We start from the raw sequence: 15,080 nt of genomic DNA, 5'->3' as shown, positions 1-15,080 counted from the left end.
TATATATAGCATGATCTGCAAATGTAGGATGAAATTAACAAAATAGATTGAGGAGTGGCAACACACTTCCTCTGGTTCTTGACAGATAAAATGTCAGCTTCTAAGTATGCATATCTAGGAGCTAAAGAGAATAAAAATAAAGATGATAAAAACAATTAACATTTGGGGGATATTTACTGTGTGGTAGGCACTATTCTAAGTTCTTTTCATTTATTAACATATTTAGTCCTTAGGACAACCTTACGATGTAGGAATTCTATTATCTCTATAATCCAAATAGACCCAGCACAAAGGCCAAAAATATAATTGATATACTTTGTGTAACAGATAAATATTACATTCTGGAACTTCAGAGAATATACCTTTAAGGCCTCAGGAAGCATTTACCAAATTAGTCATATATTGGACCTTATCAAACCTCAGTAAATCCTCTCAAATCTTCTAGTCCCCCTCAGAAATCATAGATCACATACCTTGTTCTAGACTACCTCATGTAGTAAAACTAAAAATAAATGGCAGGGATACGTCTTCTTTATGTGTTTTCTTATTGTCTGAATCATGCACAATATGTATGTAGTCTATAGTCATAAAATGACAGTTAAAAGTAAAACAAAAAAATTGTCATATTTATTCAGAAACTAGCCCTAATAAATCTAAAAAGCAAAACAAAAAATGATTTGTGGGTGGGCAGGGATCTATCCCAGGAAGAATACTGGAGGTAATTTGTGGAGTTGAGGAAAGATCTCTTCTCCATCCTGAAATGAACAAAATCAGAGCAGAGCCTGCCTGCCTGAGTCTGAGCCATGTGCTCATGTGGATCCCCCTGTGCTGACTGGAATATGCAGTCTGACTGGTCAGGCCTGGATCCTCTGCTCTCATTGTGGCCAGGGAAGTGGAGAGCTGTGGTTGGCAATCTCACCAGATCAAGATCTAGGGAAGTGGCAGGTCTCTAAGGGAGGAGGCAGTGTATAGCACAAACACCTGATGTCCACCACAGGGGGAAAAACAAGGCCAGATATTCTACCTACCCCTGTGTTCTATTAGGCGCCTTGTTCGCATGATTCCCTAATTCTTTGGTGTATGAACTACAGGTCTATACTTCAACCATAAGATTTGCTATCTTCACACTATCTTCAACCATAAGATTTGCTCCATGTTACTAGGCAGGCTCCATAAGGATCATAATATTTCATAGAGATGTGTCACCTGCATTTTAATTACCTCCTCTTCGGTTTCTTACCCTCCAACCAACCAGAGCTAAGAGAGCCATTTTGATCTTAGGTTACTTGTGATGCAATTCCCCCTCTTCTTTCCCCTTGTTGCTACCCACCCTGCTTCCACCACTCCACCCCTCCACGTTTTACCTTATTAATTCTGAGTCTGTCTTAGTTTTAGTGTCATTTTCTAAGGGAAGCACTCTTTATATCCTGACCTTCCAGACCAGATTCATTTCACCCATGTATCTTTTCTTCAAATCACTTATTGCCATTTCAAATCATTCATTTGTATGTGACTTTTTGATTAGTATTTTTTTGTCCTCATATACTCATCAATGTTCTTGGATAGAAACAATAGAAATTGCTGGGCAAGGTGCCTCATGCCGGTAATCCTAGAATTTTGGGAGGCGGGCAGATCACTTGAGGTCCAGAGTTTGAGACCAGCCTGGCCAACATGGCAAAACCCCATCTCTACTATAAATATAAAAATTAGCTGGGTGTGGTGGCATGCACCTGTAATCCCAGCTACTTGGGAGGCTGAGGCAGGAGAATCACTTGAACCCAGGAAGTGGAGGCTGCCGTGAGCTAAGACTGCACCACTGCACTTCAGTCTGGGTGACAGAGTGAGACTCTGTCTGCAAAGAAAATACAAAATAAAAAAGAAACAATGGAAATGGAGCATGGTATATTTATGGCAAAATTTAATGTATTGGAAAGGTATTAGGAAGCTCACAGTTTTAACAGGAAGCTGGAGAACAAGGCTGAGGTAGGGATGAGAGTTGGTGAGGCAGGGCCAGCATCCTGCTAGGGATAGTGGGTTTAGGATGCTGCTACCCAAACCTTCAAAAGTCGATACTTATTATTGTAGTCCTGGCACCACCACACTGGCACTCATTACTGGCCAACTGAACCCTTAACTCTGATCATATACTTTGTGTCATTTCTCCGAAGTCAATATCCTGAGCAGGAGCATCTCATTGGCTGTGCTTTGGTCATAAACCTCCTTTGGGTTACCCAAGGGCCAGAGAGGGAATATCTGCCCACTCTTAGTTTCATAGTAGGAGAGGGGTTTGCTTATTACTACTCTCTTCAATGGCCCAGAATTGAAAACAACCAAAATATCTCGCAATAGGTGAATTTCCCTGACAAGGAGTCCTTTGTGATAAACCCCAAATGGCTCTAGCTGGTTGCTCTCTGCCGATAGAACCACCTTCCCCTTCCTCCATAGTGTATTTGTTTAAATCAGTCATTTTCAACCTTGATTCTGCATTCAAAGCATCTGGAAAATCTGATGGGAATTAAGGGACTGGCTTAAAATTACCTGGCAGATGGTAGCGGGTTTGTAGTCTTCTTCCTGCTTAACAAGACTAGACCCTTACCTCTCTCCCTCTCCTTGACTAAAGGGATTCTGTCTGTGAAAGAATTTTCTAAAATGCAAAGTTTTATTTAAATGTAAATCATAACCTTTACCTTTACTTCATCAGATGCCAAATATCTTTTTATTTTTAACTTGTTAACTATGAAAACATCAAGCTATATAAAAGTAAGCAGAATAACGTAAGTCCTTAATAGACCCATCATCACCCAGCTTCAAAAATTATCAATTTATGGCCAATTTTATTTTATTTATACCTTCAGCCTCTACCCCCTCACTGAATTATTTTTATCCTGTCATTCACAAATGTTTTAGTATGTATCTCTAATATATTAAAAACCCTAAAAAAACAGCCACCATACTATTAGCACCTCAAACAATGATCAATAAGATTGGACAAATTAGAAATCAAATAAACCAACTGCTTCAATTGATATGTCTCTTCCGTCTCTTAATGTATAGATTCTGCCACCATGCTTTTTTTCCCTTTATAATTTTTATTTATTTATTTATTTACTGAGATGGAGTCTCACTCTGTTGCCCAGGCTGGAATACAGTGGCATGATCTCGGCTCACTGCAACCTCCGCCTCCCAGTTCAGGCAATTCTCCTGCCTCAGCCTCCCGAGTAGCTGGGATTACAGGCGTGTGCCACCACACCCAGCTAATTTTTGTATTTTTAGTAGAGATGGGGTTTCACCATGTTGGTCAGGTGGGTCTCGAACTCCTGACCTCATGATCCACCCACCTCGGCCTCCCAAAGTACTGGGATTATAGGTGTGATTTATTTATTAAAGAAACCAGGTCATTTTTTCTCTAAATTTTTATTCAGTGTATATTTCACTTTGTATATTTTGTATATTTCACTATTTGTATTTGCCTGATTTTAAAACAAACCTATTTTTTAGAAGTTTCACATCTACAGAAAATTTATAAAAACAGTACAGAGTTCCCATATACTCTACCTACTTTACCCTATAATTAACATCTACATTATTATAAAATATTTATTACAATAACAAATCAATTTTGATATCATTAACAAAAATCTATGCTTTATTCAGATTTCCTTAGTTTTTCTCTAACGTGCTTTTTCTTCTCCAGGATGTCATGTTCCATTTAGTCATGCTACGTCTTCTTAGGCTCCTCTTTGTTGTGAGAATTCCTCAGATTTTCTTTATATTTCATGATTGCTATAGACTGAATATTTTTGTTCTAAAATTCTTATGTTGAAATCTTAACTCCAATTGTGTTGGTAAGTAGGGCCTTTGAAAAGTTATTAGGTCATGAGGGCAGAGCTCTCATGCCTGACATTAGTGACTCTATAAGAGAGACCGCAGAGAACTCCCTCACCGCTTCTCACATGTGAGGTTTCAGCACAAGGCTATCTTCTATGAACCCAGAAGTGGGCCCTCAATAGTCACCAAATCTTCCAGTACCTTGATCTTGTATTTCTCAGGCCTCAAAACTGGGAGAAATCAAGTATTTGCTGTTTCTAAGCCATTCAATCAATGGTATTTTGTTCCAGCAGCCCTAATGGACTAAGACAGTAACAATTTTGAGACTTACTGGTCAGGTATTGTGTAAAATGTCCCTTCAATGGGATTTGTTTGGTGCTTTTCTCATGGTTAGAGGGGGATTATATCTTTTTGGGGGAAAACCACAGACAAAAGTACCATTTTCATTACTTCATATTAAGGGTACATTCTACCAACATGATTTGTCAATGTTGATTTTGACCTTGATCACTTGTCCAAGGTAGTGTTTCAGGTTTCTCCACAAAGTAACAAAGTTTCTCCTTCCCTCTCTTGTTTTCATACTGTACTCTTTGGAAGGAAGGCATTATTCACAACCCACAAGGAGTAGGAAGCTATGCTCCACCTCTTTGAGGACAGAGTAGCTACATGAATTATTTCTAATTCTTCTGCACAGGATGTTTTTCTCTCGTCTATTTACTATTAAATTTTCATTATTTATTTGTATATCAGTATGGACCTCTAGATATTTATTTGTACTTCAAGTTGTAATCCAATACAATTCTTACACCTTTTACCACTAGAAGTTTTTTCAGTTGGTCCCTGTGTCCCTGTTTCTTTGACACATCTCCATCAATATAGATTTTTGTCTTTTTTTACTTGGTGAACTTCCTTAATTTCTGGCATCATAAGATGCTTCCAGCTTATTGTATATCCAAGTTGTATACTTCCTGGCCCAATGCTGGAATCAGCCATTTCTCCAAAGGGCTTTGATTCCTTTTATAGAAAATGGTGTTAGAAACCAAAATGTGGCACTTGGTGTGTTTGTTGCTATTGAAATATCATTGCTCCTAAGCCCACTCACCTGACAGAGCAAGGAAATATGTGTGCACATTAACCCTTGTATGTATACATATGTGTGTGTGTGTATATATATAGCCATATCTACATCAAGCTAAAAATGAATTCATACTGATGTTTCAGACTCTAATCTATTACTACATAGACCATTCTAGTCTCTTCCTAATATTTTAAATAGGTATTCCTTTGTATTTCTTATAAATTGTTAGATCAAGGTAACAGTTCAATATTTTGGCAGAAATAATCCAAAGGAGGCAGTGTGCTCTTTTATCACAATGGGTATAACAACTGTCTATTCATGATGTGATCATTCCCTAGATTCCATTAATTCTTTAACATTTGTTAAATGTTAAAATTTTGATTGGCTCTTTCCTTCTTCTTTGATTAACTGGAATATTTTGTGAGATACATTTCCTCTCATGAACTATTTGGTGGCCCTGAGGAAGAACCCATATAAAAAAAGGCAGGATAAATCCTTGATTCTTTTCATTATTATTTTTTAAATAATAGATTGGTTTTTTAGAATCCTCACAGGCTGACCAAAGGGTTATTTTTGGTTCCAAGTACTATTATGAATTTGCAGCAGCTGTTTAGGTACATGGCTCAGCCCTCTACCTGCAGCTTTGAGTCCTGGACATTCTGTCTCAGGATAGTGGAATGTGGGGTGATTGGTGGGGGTGGGGAGGTGGGGCAGAGGCAGAGAAGGATTTGAAAGGGATGGCAAGGTGGGGGCTCTGAAGGGTTTCCATATTTATCTAGAAAAAGCTCTGATCTCCGAAATCATTAACACTTGTATAGCTGTTGCCTTGCTTTTACAGTTTTTCATGTTGCCTTTGAAATCTTTGAAGTCCATCTTTTAAAGACCATCTTTAAAGTCTCCTCAAGCAACCAGGAAAGAAAGAAGAGACTGAAGATCTGGAAAGGGCATGTTTGATCCTAAATCGTTAAAGGTAGCCTAGCTAGGAGAAAAACCAAGTCACCTTTGGAATGCTAGTGGAAGGGGGAAGGCCCCGGTTCTCCACCCTGATTATTATTACCTAAAACACATTTTAAAAACCATGTATGTCCCTGCATGACCTACAGACATTCTGATTAAATTGGTCTGTGATAGGACCCCAAAAGTGTTAATTTTTAAAAAATTGTAAAAGCTTTTTGCAAGGTGACTCTAACATTAAAGGAGAGCTATTTTCAAACCCCCTAGAACTCTAGCAGGCTAAGGACAATTGTGTCACACCTACAGACTCATCACCTTAATGCAATTGCTTCACGTTGTTAGATGATATCCCTGCCCCACAGCTCAGAAGACTAAGCTAGGAAAGATAATGTCATACAAGTCTCATCCCTCCTTAGAATATGAGGCTGATGAGTGTGGTTCAGTTCCAACACTTGGGTCTTTATTATTGTTTTTTGTAGAGATAGGGTCTCTATCTCGAATGACCTCCCCTTGCCTTCCACAGTGCTGGGATTATAGGTACGAGCCAGTGTGCCCAGCCCTGGGTCCTCAACATAAGACAGAGCACTGTGCCCCAACCGTTGACTCCAAAATGGCTACATTTATTTTCTGCTTGGCGCCCTTCTCAGTGCTTTACATATCTCAACATCCCTAATAGGTTGCTATCATCTCCACCTAACAGATGAGCTGCTGGAATCCGAGAGTTAAGTGACTTGCTAAGGTCAAAAGCCTATTTCTGGGTGGGTCCAGACTCTTTCCCACCACATGCTGTCACTTACAGGCTGTGATTTTATGCCCAGCCCCCCTCAAATAGCTGCCTCCTACTTTCTATTACATAATCAATATTGACACCTGGTGTAGGGGCGCTGTGCGGCGTCGGGAAGGCCTGGCCTCGGGTGAGGGATCCTAAATCTCTGCTCCTCAGCATCAGGCCCTGGGTAGGCCCCTGCCCTTGTGGTAGGGTAACCCACCTTCCTTCATAGCTCAGAGGTCTGAGGGTGTTTGCAGGAAACACTAGAACGCCTAGGTGGCTTCTTCTACCTCTCACCCCTCCTCACTCCCAGTCCTGTGCCACAGGGTTTCACTCACAGTTCCTTCCGCCCCACACTTCTCCTGAAAATCTCACTGCCCTGTGACTTCTCCATGTGCCACTTCCTGGGCGTCAAATCCCCAGGATCAGCTGCCCACTGTCTATGGCCACCCCAATTCTTGACTAGAACTACATTTATCACTGCCCACCCTTCTCCCACTCTTCCCCTCTCAGCAAATGACACCACATCCAGGAAACTCTTAACCACCACTAGTCCAGCGCTCCTCTTCCCCCTTCAGGCAGTCACCAAGTCCCCTCAGTTTCACCACTCAAGATAGTTGTTAGACCATGGCGCCCCTCCATCCACCCCGTTTCCCTAGGATAGGCCTCGGTGTGTGAGGCCAGCCCCGCCTCATTTCCTTCTATCTCCAACCCAGGCCTTGTGCTTTGTGTACCACCAGACCCAGCCACAGCTCGTTACCTGATTTGCTCTTTTGGCTCCCAGGAGACGTTTAGGTACCCGCCTAGGTCCAGGTTTAGGGCGCGACCACACCTTCAGCCCCGCCCCCCGCACGGCCAACCCGGAGGTTACTTTCGGTTTACCTAGGGTTCCTGAATCCTGGACTTCACGGGTCTGCAAGTCCCGCCCTGATTGGTTGCCTCCCGCACCAGTCGCGGCGCCCCGCCCTCAGGAGCTTAAGTTCCGCCCCTTATTCCCACAGGGATTGGGCCTTGTGGCACCGCCCAGGCTCGGATTAGTAGGAGGTGAGATCCGCCTCTCTGCCCACGTGGGCCTTCCGGACTGCGGAGGAGCAGTGTCCGGCCATGGCTGGGTTTCGCAGGCTAGAGCTGGCCGAGGCCCTGGAGCTGGGGCCTGGCTGGCGTCATGCGTGCCACGCTCTGCTCTACGCGCCGGATCCTGGGATGCTCTTCGGCCGCATCCCGCTGCGCTATGCCGTACTGGTGAGAAGTGGGCGCGCCCGGCCACTTTCTGCGTGATCCCTGCTCTCTGGGGTCTCCTCCGGGTCGCCCCTGCCAATCCCCGCTTCCCCCTCTCGCAGATGCAGATGCGCTTCGATGGACGCCTGGGCTTCCCCGGAGGATTCGTGGACACGCAGGACAACAGCCTAGAGGAAGGGCTGAACCGCGAGCTGCGCGAGGAGCTGGGCGAGGCTGCGGCCGCCTTCCGCGTAGAGCGCACTGACTACCGCAGCTCCCACGCCGGGTCAGGGCCGCGCGTTGTGGCCCACTTCTACGCCAAGTGTCTGACGCTTGAGCAGCTGTTGGCTGTGGAGGCCGGCGCTACACGCGCCAAGGACCACGGGCTGGAGGTGGGGCCAGCCTGGGACTCTGTCCCTTTCCCAATTTCCTCTTTTCCCAAAGCTTTCCCTCCCCCAGGAACGAATCCCCGCTGGAAAGTCTTTACCCCTCTGACCTTGCCCTCTTCCCAATTTTCTTGGTGGAGTTTGGATCGTGGTCATCTCTACTTTGAGTTAGTACTGCCAACCTGGGCTTTCTGTAAAGGTCTTTCCCCACCCATTACCAGGAGAGATCCAGGATCTCTGGAGACATCTTTTCTAGAACACACTCATCCACGCCTCTCTGCTGGTGATAGACAGTGTGATAGATTATCACATTATCTAGGCATGGCACCCTAAGTTTTATTCCTGGGTTTGCTTTTCTTTTGTAGGAGATGTGACCCTGATATTTCAGGCAAGGCTAGTAGACTGTGTATGAGGTGGTTCTCAAAATTTGTCAGGTAACAAAATCATCTGGGTGGCTTATTAAAACAGTAATTTCTCCCAGCATTCCTGCATTGGTGATGGGGCATGGGCAGAAGAAACCTGAGAATTTGGAGTTTTCAAAAGTTCTCAAATAATGCTGATGCAAGTAATCTGAGGACCACATTTTGACAACCACTGGTGAAAGGGTATGAATGCATCTTTGAGGCAGGAACGACTAGAGGTTTAGAAGCAGATGTGGAAAATATTAATTGATAGAGCTAGATAATGGGTTTTGGGTCATTTTCCTGCAGTAGGTTGGACCACTAGGCTTTAGTGAGGTATGAACCTTGGGCCTGGTTCTGCTGGAGTGTTAAGGGGTGAGACCTCTGATCTAGAAATATCTGCTAGAGAGAGGATGGAGGGAATGAGCCACCTGGGGTCCCAGTATCTGCTGTCTCCTTCTTTTTCAGGTGCTGGGCCTGGTGCGAGTGCCCCTGTATACCCTGCGGGATGGTGTGGGAGGCCTGCCTACCTTCCTGGAGAATTCCTTTATTGGCTCTGCCCGGGAGCAGTTACTGGAAGCTCTCCAGGACTTGGGACTGCTACAGTCTGGCTCGATCTCAGGCCTTAAGATTCCAGCTCGTCACTAGAGGCAGTCCTCCATGGACCCATGGAAACTGAGATGAGGACCTTGGTACTAGGGAGGGAGGGAAGGATGGGGGAATGTTTTCTTATTGGACCTGAGAGATGATACATGATGCCAGATTAAAAGAAGAAGTGTGTACCATGTTTTGAGCAGAGGACCCTCCAACTCATGGCACCAGGGACAAAAATCCACAGCTCATCCCAGGTACCCTGGCAGCTTCTCAGAGCCTGCCTCCTCCCTGTATATATGCATATAGCCTGGTAACCCCCAGGCATGCAAATATACAATCTGTAACAACACACAGCCTGACACCTCCCCTGGTCATGTTCAGTTTAACCATGAAGGGATATTTGTCAACATACTCTGCTCCCTGATTGCAAGGAGCTTCTGAAGCAAGCATGGGTCCTTTCCACACTCCTCTGTGGCTGCTCTCCAGGGTCTAACCCAGCTTATTTGTTAGGGAGGATAGAGAGGCAGAGGACCGCCTGTGCTTCCTGAAAATAGACTTGCTCTTGTCTGAGTGGTGACCAAGGCAGTCGGCTCTTAAAAGGTGCGAGAGTATCCTAACCAATCCCCAATCTTTTTCTTCTGAAACTGAGCAGGAAGGGTAAGGAAGTGGCTAGGTTTCCTTAGACTGAGCATGGGCATGAGACCTGTAACTACTGGTGTCTGTGCTCCAGAGTTTTTATCCTTGGGATGCCTGAGACTCTGATACTATCAGAAGGGAAGTGACCCACCCCGGTCTAGGCCTGTCCTGCCAAAAAGAGCCTCCCATTAAAGAGGGCTTAGAGCTGGGCCTCTAGGCCCTTCACTTTATCTACACAAAGGTGGTAGAAAAACGTAGACTGGACAAAGTAATCCATGGAGAGAGAAAAAGAAGAGGGCTCAGGACATGGCCCTTAGGAAGCCCGATCCTAAGAGTTTGGGCAGAGAAAACCAGGCATGTTAAAGAAAACAAGAGAGTGGACTATGCAGAGTGCTTATGAGGGTTTCACTAAAACAGAGGCAGGACTGTCCACGCCATTTAGTAACATGAAGTGTTTGATGACTATGATGGCAGCCATTTCAGGGAGGGTGGTGTGGAAGGCAGGCTGGATTGGTTGAGTGAATGGAAGATTGGGGAGTGGAGCATGTGAGAAGTTAGCCCTAAATGGGGCTCAGGTTAATAACTGGAGAGCTTTGGGGTCAAGCCGTGTTTAAGGTGGGAGGTAGAGCATGCTAATGTTGATGGCAACAGTCAAGATGGTGCGATGAGAGAGATGGGATGGGGTCGGGTAGGAGGACCCCTGAAGGGTCACAGTCCTTGAGAGAGGAGGAGGGATGGGACCTTTGTAGGAAGAGAGACAGCTCTGCAGCCTCACAGGACTCAATACAACAGAAAGGGGTCAGTATAGAAGATTAGGATGACTGAATTAATGGGGAAATGATGAAGGAGTTTGAATCTCTTCTTTGTGAAATGAAGTGATATTATCAGCTAGATGTGGGTGGAGCATGTTCTTGGAAGGTAGGAAGTAGATGTTTTCCTTGGTGTTGGAAATCAGATTGATTAAGGAAACAGCAGAAGGGCCGGACAAGGCTGAGTTCTGAGTTGGTCAGTTTAGAGTAGGATGTTTGGCACTCAGATGTGTGTCTGTTAAGTGGGGCTCTGCATGCACCTGTCTTTCCCTCATCAGGATTCAGCAGTTGGGATGGAGACACTTACTGCAGTGTTGGAGTTTTGCCAGGGAAGTAAAAGAAGGTGAGAGAAAGATGGGGAGTTCCGATGACATGACAAGAGAAATTTCAGTGATGAAATGGGCAGTCTAAGGTTTAATTGGCCCAAAATGGGAATTGAAAACAAGAGGCGACTAGGGAGGGATTAGGAAATTAGAGGTCTTGACAAGGTAGAAACTCCAGAATGGTGAGGGGTTGGTCGGGGTTGTATTTGAGCCAGACAGGAGTGCTTTGGAAATTGAGAGGTGGAGCATTCTCAGGTAAAGGCAAAATAGCGGGTATGACTTGGGGTTGCTGGCCAGAGCCAGGGGAGGAGCCTTAAGATGTGAGATCTGGGGTTGGGGAGGCTGGAGGGCAGGGTGAGCCTCCACGTGGGTGCTGAAGCAGAAAACTGACATGTTGAGGAGGGTGATGTGACCTAGGAGCCATTGTCCTTGATGAACAAGAGGAGTGACCACAGGCCAGTGGCACCTGCTCGAGGGGAAAGCAGGCATAATAGGATAGCATCTCCCAGGCGAGGGCCTTTTGAGGAAGGGAGGGTGGGAAGTGGTCTGGAAGCTTAATACAGAGCAATGTGGTTCCCACTGGTAGCCCTTGGTCTTAGAAGAATGGGAGTGGCCGGTGGGGGAGCAGCTGTACACTTCCTAATCTCACCCTGATCCTTTTGTCAAACATTATGTAGATGAAACCTCATCATAGGCAGGCTGCAGGGAATGGACATTCCAGTGGTTCCTGGGGTCCCAGCCTGTCACAGCTTCATCTGTACACTTGACTCTCAGTCATCTCTGCAAGGGACCCTGAGGTCTGGGAGATCAGAGTCACTCACCCTTGATGGCCCTGCTAATAGACCTCTCCCTCAGATAATTCTGGATCCAGAACTCATTCGAAGATGTAATCTGGGTCAACATGAATACCATTTGGAAAGTACCTTTACAGCACTCATCTCACTCTGCTTGAGTATCCCAGTGATCAGTCTCTCAGTGCCTGCCTCCTGCACAGCTCATCTGTCCACTTATTTGCATTAAATCTGCTTTTTATTTACGTCTGTGGAGAGGGTCGAGTGGGGAGGAGCCCATGACTTTCCTGTATGATCCCTTAAACATACTCTCCAAGTCAGTAGATACTTCTCAGGCAGGCTTCATAAAAGTTTTACTGTACTGGGGTTTGTGTTCATCTCACTCACCTAGACAGTCCCTGGGTAGGCAGACTGGGGGTGATAGAAGCTCACGCTCTGTCTTTCTCCTCCTCTTACTCATTCCCACCATGCTGAGGTTTAAGGAAAGCCAGGGATGATGTCCCACTTAACCTTTCCTTGGCCTTGTTAAGTGGAATCATCGGGGATGGGAAGCAGAGAAATGCTCATTGCAGTATTTGACCTTCACTAACTGCTGTGGTGACTTTGACCCAAGCCCTTGACCTTCTTTCTCTTATCTGAAATGTTGCTGTGATTCCTGTGGTAAGATTAGATGAGGCAGCACTTGGCATAAGCTTGCAGAGACGTATTCAGCGGTATGAAAGTACAGGATGCCATGTGTGCTTCCTGCTTCATAGCACATTTTGTTTCTTGCAAGGTGAGAGGCCCAGCCGCCTTCCCATAAACACATATTTGTGCCTTTTTCAGCATAATCAGCAAATGTTCCCACTTCTCAGCATTGCACTTTTCTGCTGGTGCAGAATAAATGCTTTGAGCCCCACCTTGTTCTGAGACAGAGTCCTCCGTGGTCACCCAGCATATGGCAAAGCTGCTGCTTCTGGGCTAGAACATTTGAGGCAACAGTGACTTCCTCTTTTTCTAGTTACCTGAATCCTTAGAGGCAGCCAGTGAAACAGACAAGGGGAGGGGAAGAGAAGAGGGAAGGCCTGTTTCCTATATGAGTTTCAGTTTATTGCACAGAAATGTTTTTGAAATCTTTATCTCCAATGGAATCATGAATGGGTGTGGGAGAGTCAAAAATAGAGGAAAAAATTTAGTCTGTAAGCAAATCATTGGATGGCATCAGAATTTGAGCCCAAGTAAAAGATGCTGGAGCTTGGCCCTTATCAGAGAAGAAGAGAAAAGCCAGGTGGTGGATTTTATTTACAGCATGTTCAATTCTGAGGAAGAGGAGTATGAGCAGGGCAGAAGAAAAAGGAAAAATGGGAAACTTCCCCCATGGACTTAAGGCCCCCACAAAGAGAAACCATGTGCCTTCTTCCCACTTCCCTTCTGGCTTGGGCAAATGAGGCAGTTCATGCTCCCTTTAGGTGTGGAGGCAGTCTGCAGAGACCAGTTGGGCAGAGATGAAATCCTGCAAAGGAACCCTTCTTACACTTGAAAAGCAAGAATAGCAAAGGGATTTTGGAAAGGACATAACACAAGAACAGGAAGCTCCTCACCAACAGCTCCCAAATGGAAGGAGTCTGTGTGTCTAGCATTTTCACCAAAGTGCTGCTATCCTGATGTACAGATGCAAACTGGAACTGCTGCCTATGCCCTCACCATGGGCATGTACCCACCACAGGCATTCCCAGGTGATGCAGGGGCACAGGATTCCCTCTTTCTGCTCAGGATAACAACCCCTGGATGGGGTTTTCAACAAGTATAGGAGCTCCTGGACTCAGCCAGGACTCTCACCCACAGTCCCAGTCCTCCCACCTTCCTCACGTCTCTAGAAGACAGAACTGATGGGTTTACGACATCCTGTTATCCAGCACTAATCCCAGGCTGTGGATGTAGGGAAAGGCCAGGTAAACAAGGAGGGGAGAACAGGTGAATGACCCCAATTGTTTGAAACCGAAAGAACAGAATTGCCCCCAGTTAGTAAACAGCAAGAAATTTTGTAGTATGTCTGTTCCAGAAATGGAAGAGGATGTGAACACCAGATGCACGTGATAAAAACCATGCTCTGGAAGATGGATTCCAAGGAGTAGAAGCAGTATTTGCTCACAGCATTTAAGGAGAGCAGGGACTCTGGGATGCAGTGAGAGTAAAGATAAGACATGCAGGAACCACCGACAACATCAAGAAAGGATTTAAGGGCAGGGATCTCTCTGTTAGAGAACTTAACATTACCCTAGAAACAGCAAAAAGCATCATCAGCCCTGGGAAAAACTACCTCTGATGTGGAGAGCAGGCTTAAGAAAATCCCCTAGAACCCAGAGAAAAAGTGCAAAACAAGGAAAATGGCCAAAGAGAACATCATAGGTACAGAGATCAGACAATGACAATCCAGAGTCTTGTTAAGTGATAGAAGGAAGATGCTAACAGAACACGTGTAACAGGAACACCATTTTAGAGGAAACCAGAAGAGTTCCCTAAACTCAAAAGATACCACACCAGAAGTGGGCAGTACTCACCATGTTCAGGGGAACAAAAAGATGAAAACTGAAAAGCCTCAGAATGTTTTCTGTGTGAAGGAAATTTGTAAGGTAGGAGAATTAGGTCACTTACTATAGCACAAACTGCCTGTCGATCTAAATCAACATTTAAGTGCAAAAGCATGGATATTACTCATGTAGTTAACTGGGAAACCATACAGGTGTTTTTCAGGAATGTACATAATGAATCCAAGTAAAGAACAGATCAGGAAAATTGTGTAGGAAGTTTGTGAGCTGGTTGTGAGGCAGTGGCTCCTATTATGCCCAATTTTAGTGCTAAGTACTGCGTTAATGATGGCTGTCAAACAATGTGTTAGCAATTGAAAGGAAATATGTATACTGCGAGCATAGTAAGTATTTTAGAGAGAATAACAAGTCATTTAATTTTATGCTAGTTCCCAGGTTCTCATTTATTTTAGTAAATGTGAGTAGCCAGGAGGGAGAAAGAAGTATAAAAATGTGTTGATTTTACTGAGGAAATTAGGAGGATTTGGTTTCTGAAAATGGTAAGACTTGTGAAATTTTACTATCTCAAAGTACATACCAAAACATGATTCTCACTGAATATGAAAAGATGAGAAAGAATGCCAGGGAATTACAGTTAAAAATAAGAGATCATTGTAATAATATCAAAAGGACTAGAATTATTTAATTGATCAAGAGATTATCCACAATAATCACATAATTACCAACAATTTCAGATTATATACAGCAAAGTCTATTCGAAATTAA

The 15,080-nt window shown here is 44.5% G+C and overlaps 1 protein-coding gene and 1 long non-coding RNA gene across 2 annotated transcripts in view; one reads left to right on the top strand and one right to left on the bottom strand.

Annotated features, from left to right (window-relative positions):
• Window positions 1-7,538, bottom strand: part of LOC118148961 (uncharacterized) — an 87,970-nt gene extending 80,432 nt beyond the window's left edge. Inside the window, exon 1 of the long non-coding RNA XR_013528646.1 lies at window positions 7,390-7,538. This is a non-coding gene — a long non-coding RNA (uncharacterized LOC118148961). The remainder of the gene's footprint in view (window positions 1-7,389) is intronic.
• Window positions 7,539-7,636: 98 nt separating this feature from the next.
• NUDT16 (nudix hydrolase 16) lies at window positions 7,637-9,579 on the top strand. The gene is given in 3 exon segments (NM_001359386.1): window positions 7,637-7,871; window positions 7,970-8,239; window positions 9,103-9,579. Coding segments are annotated over 3 exon segments (588 nt in total). The 5' UTR covers window positions 7,637-7,733; the 3' UTR covers window positions 9,283-9,579.
• The last annotated feature ends 5,501 nt before the right edge of the window (window positions 9,580-15,080 follow it).

This window comes from Callithrix jacchus, chromosome 17 (assembly GCF_049354715.1).
Source record: "Callithrix jacchus isolate 240 chromosome 17, calJac240_pri, whole genome shotgun sequence".
Taxonomy (NCBI): Eukaryota; Metazoa; Chordata; class Mammalia; order Primates; family Cebidae; genus Callithrix; species Callithrix jacchus.
The sequence above is the reverse complement of the archived record's forward strand: the minus strand, read 5'-3'. Positions and strand labels throughout refer to the sequence as shown.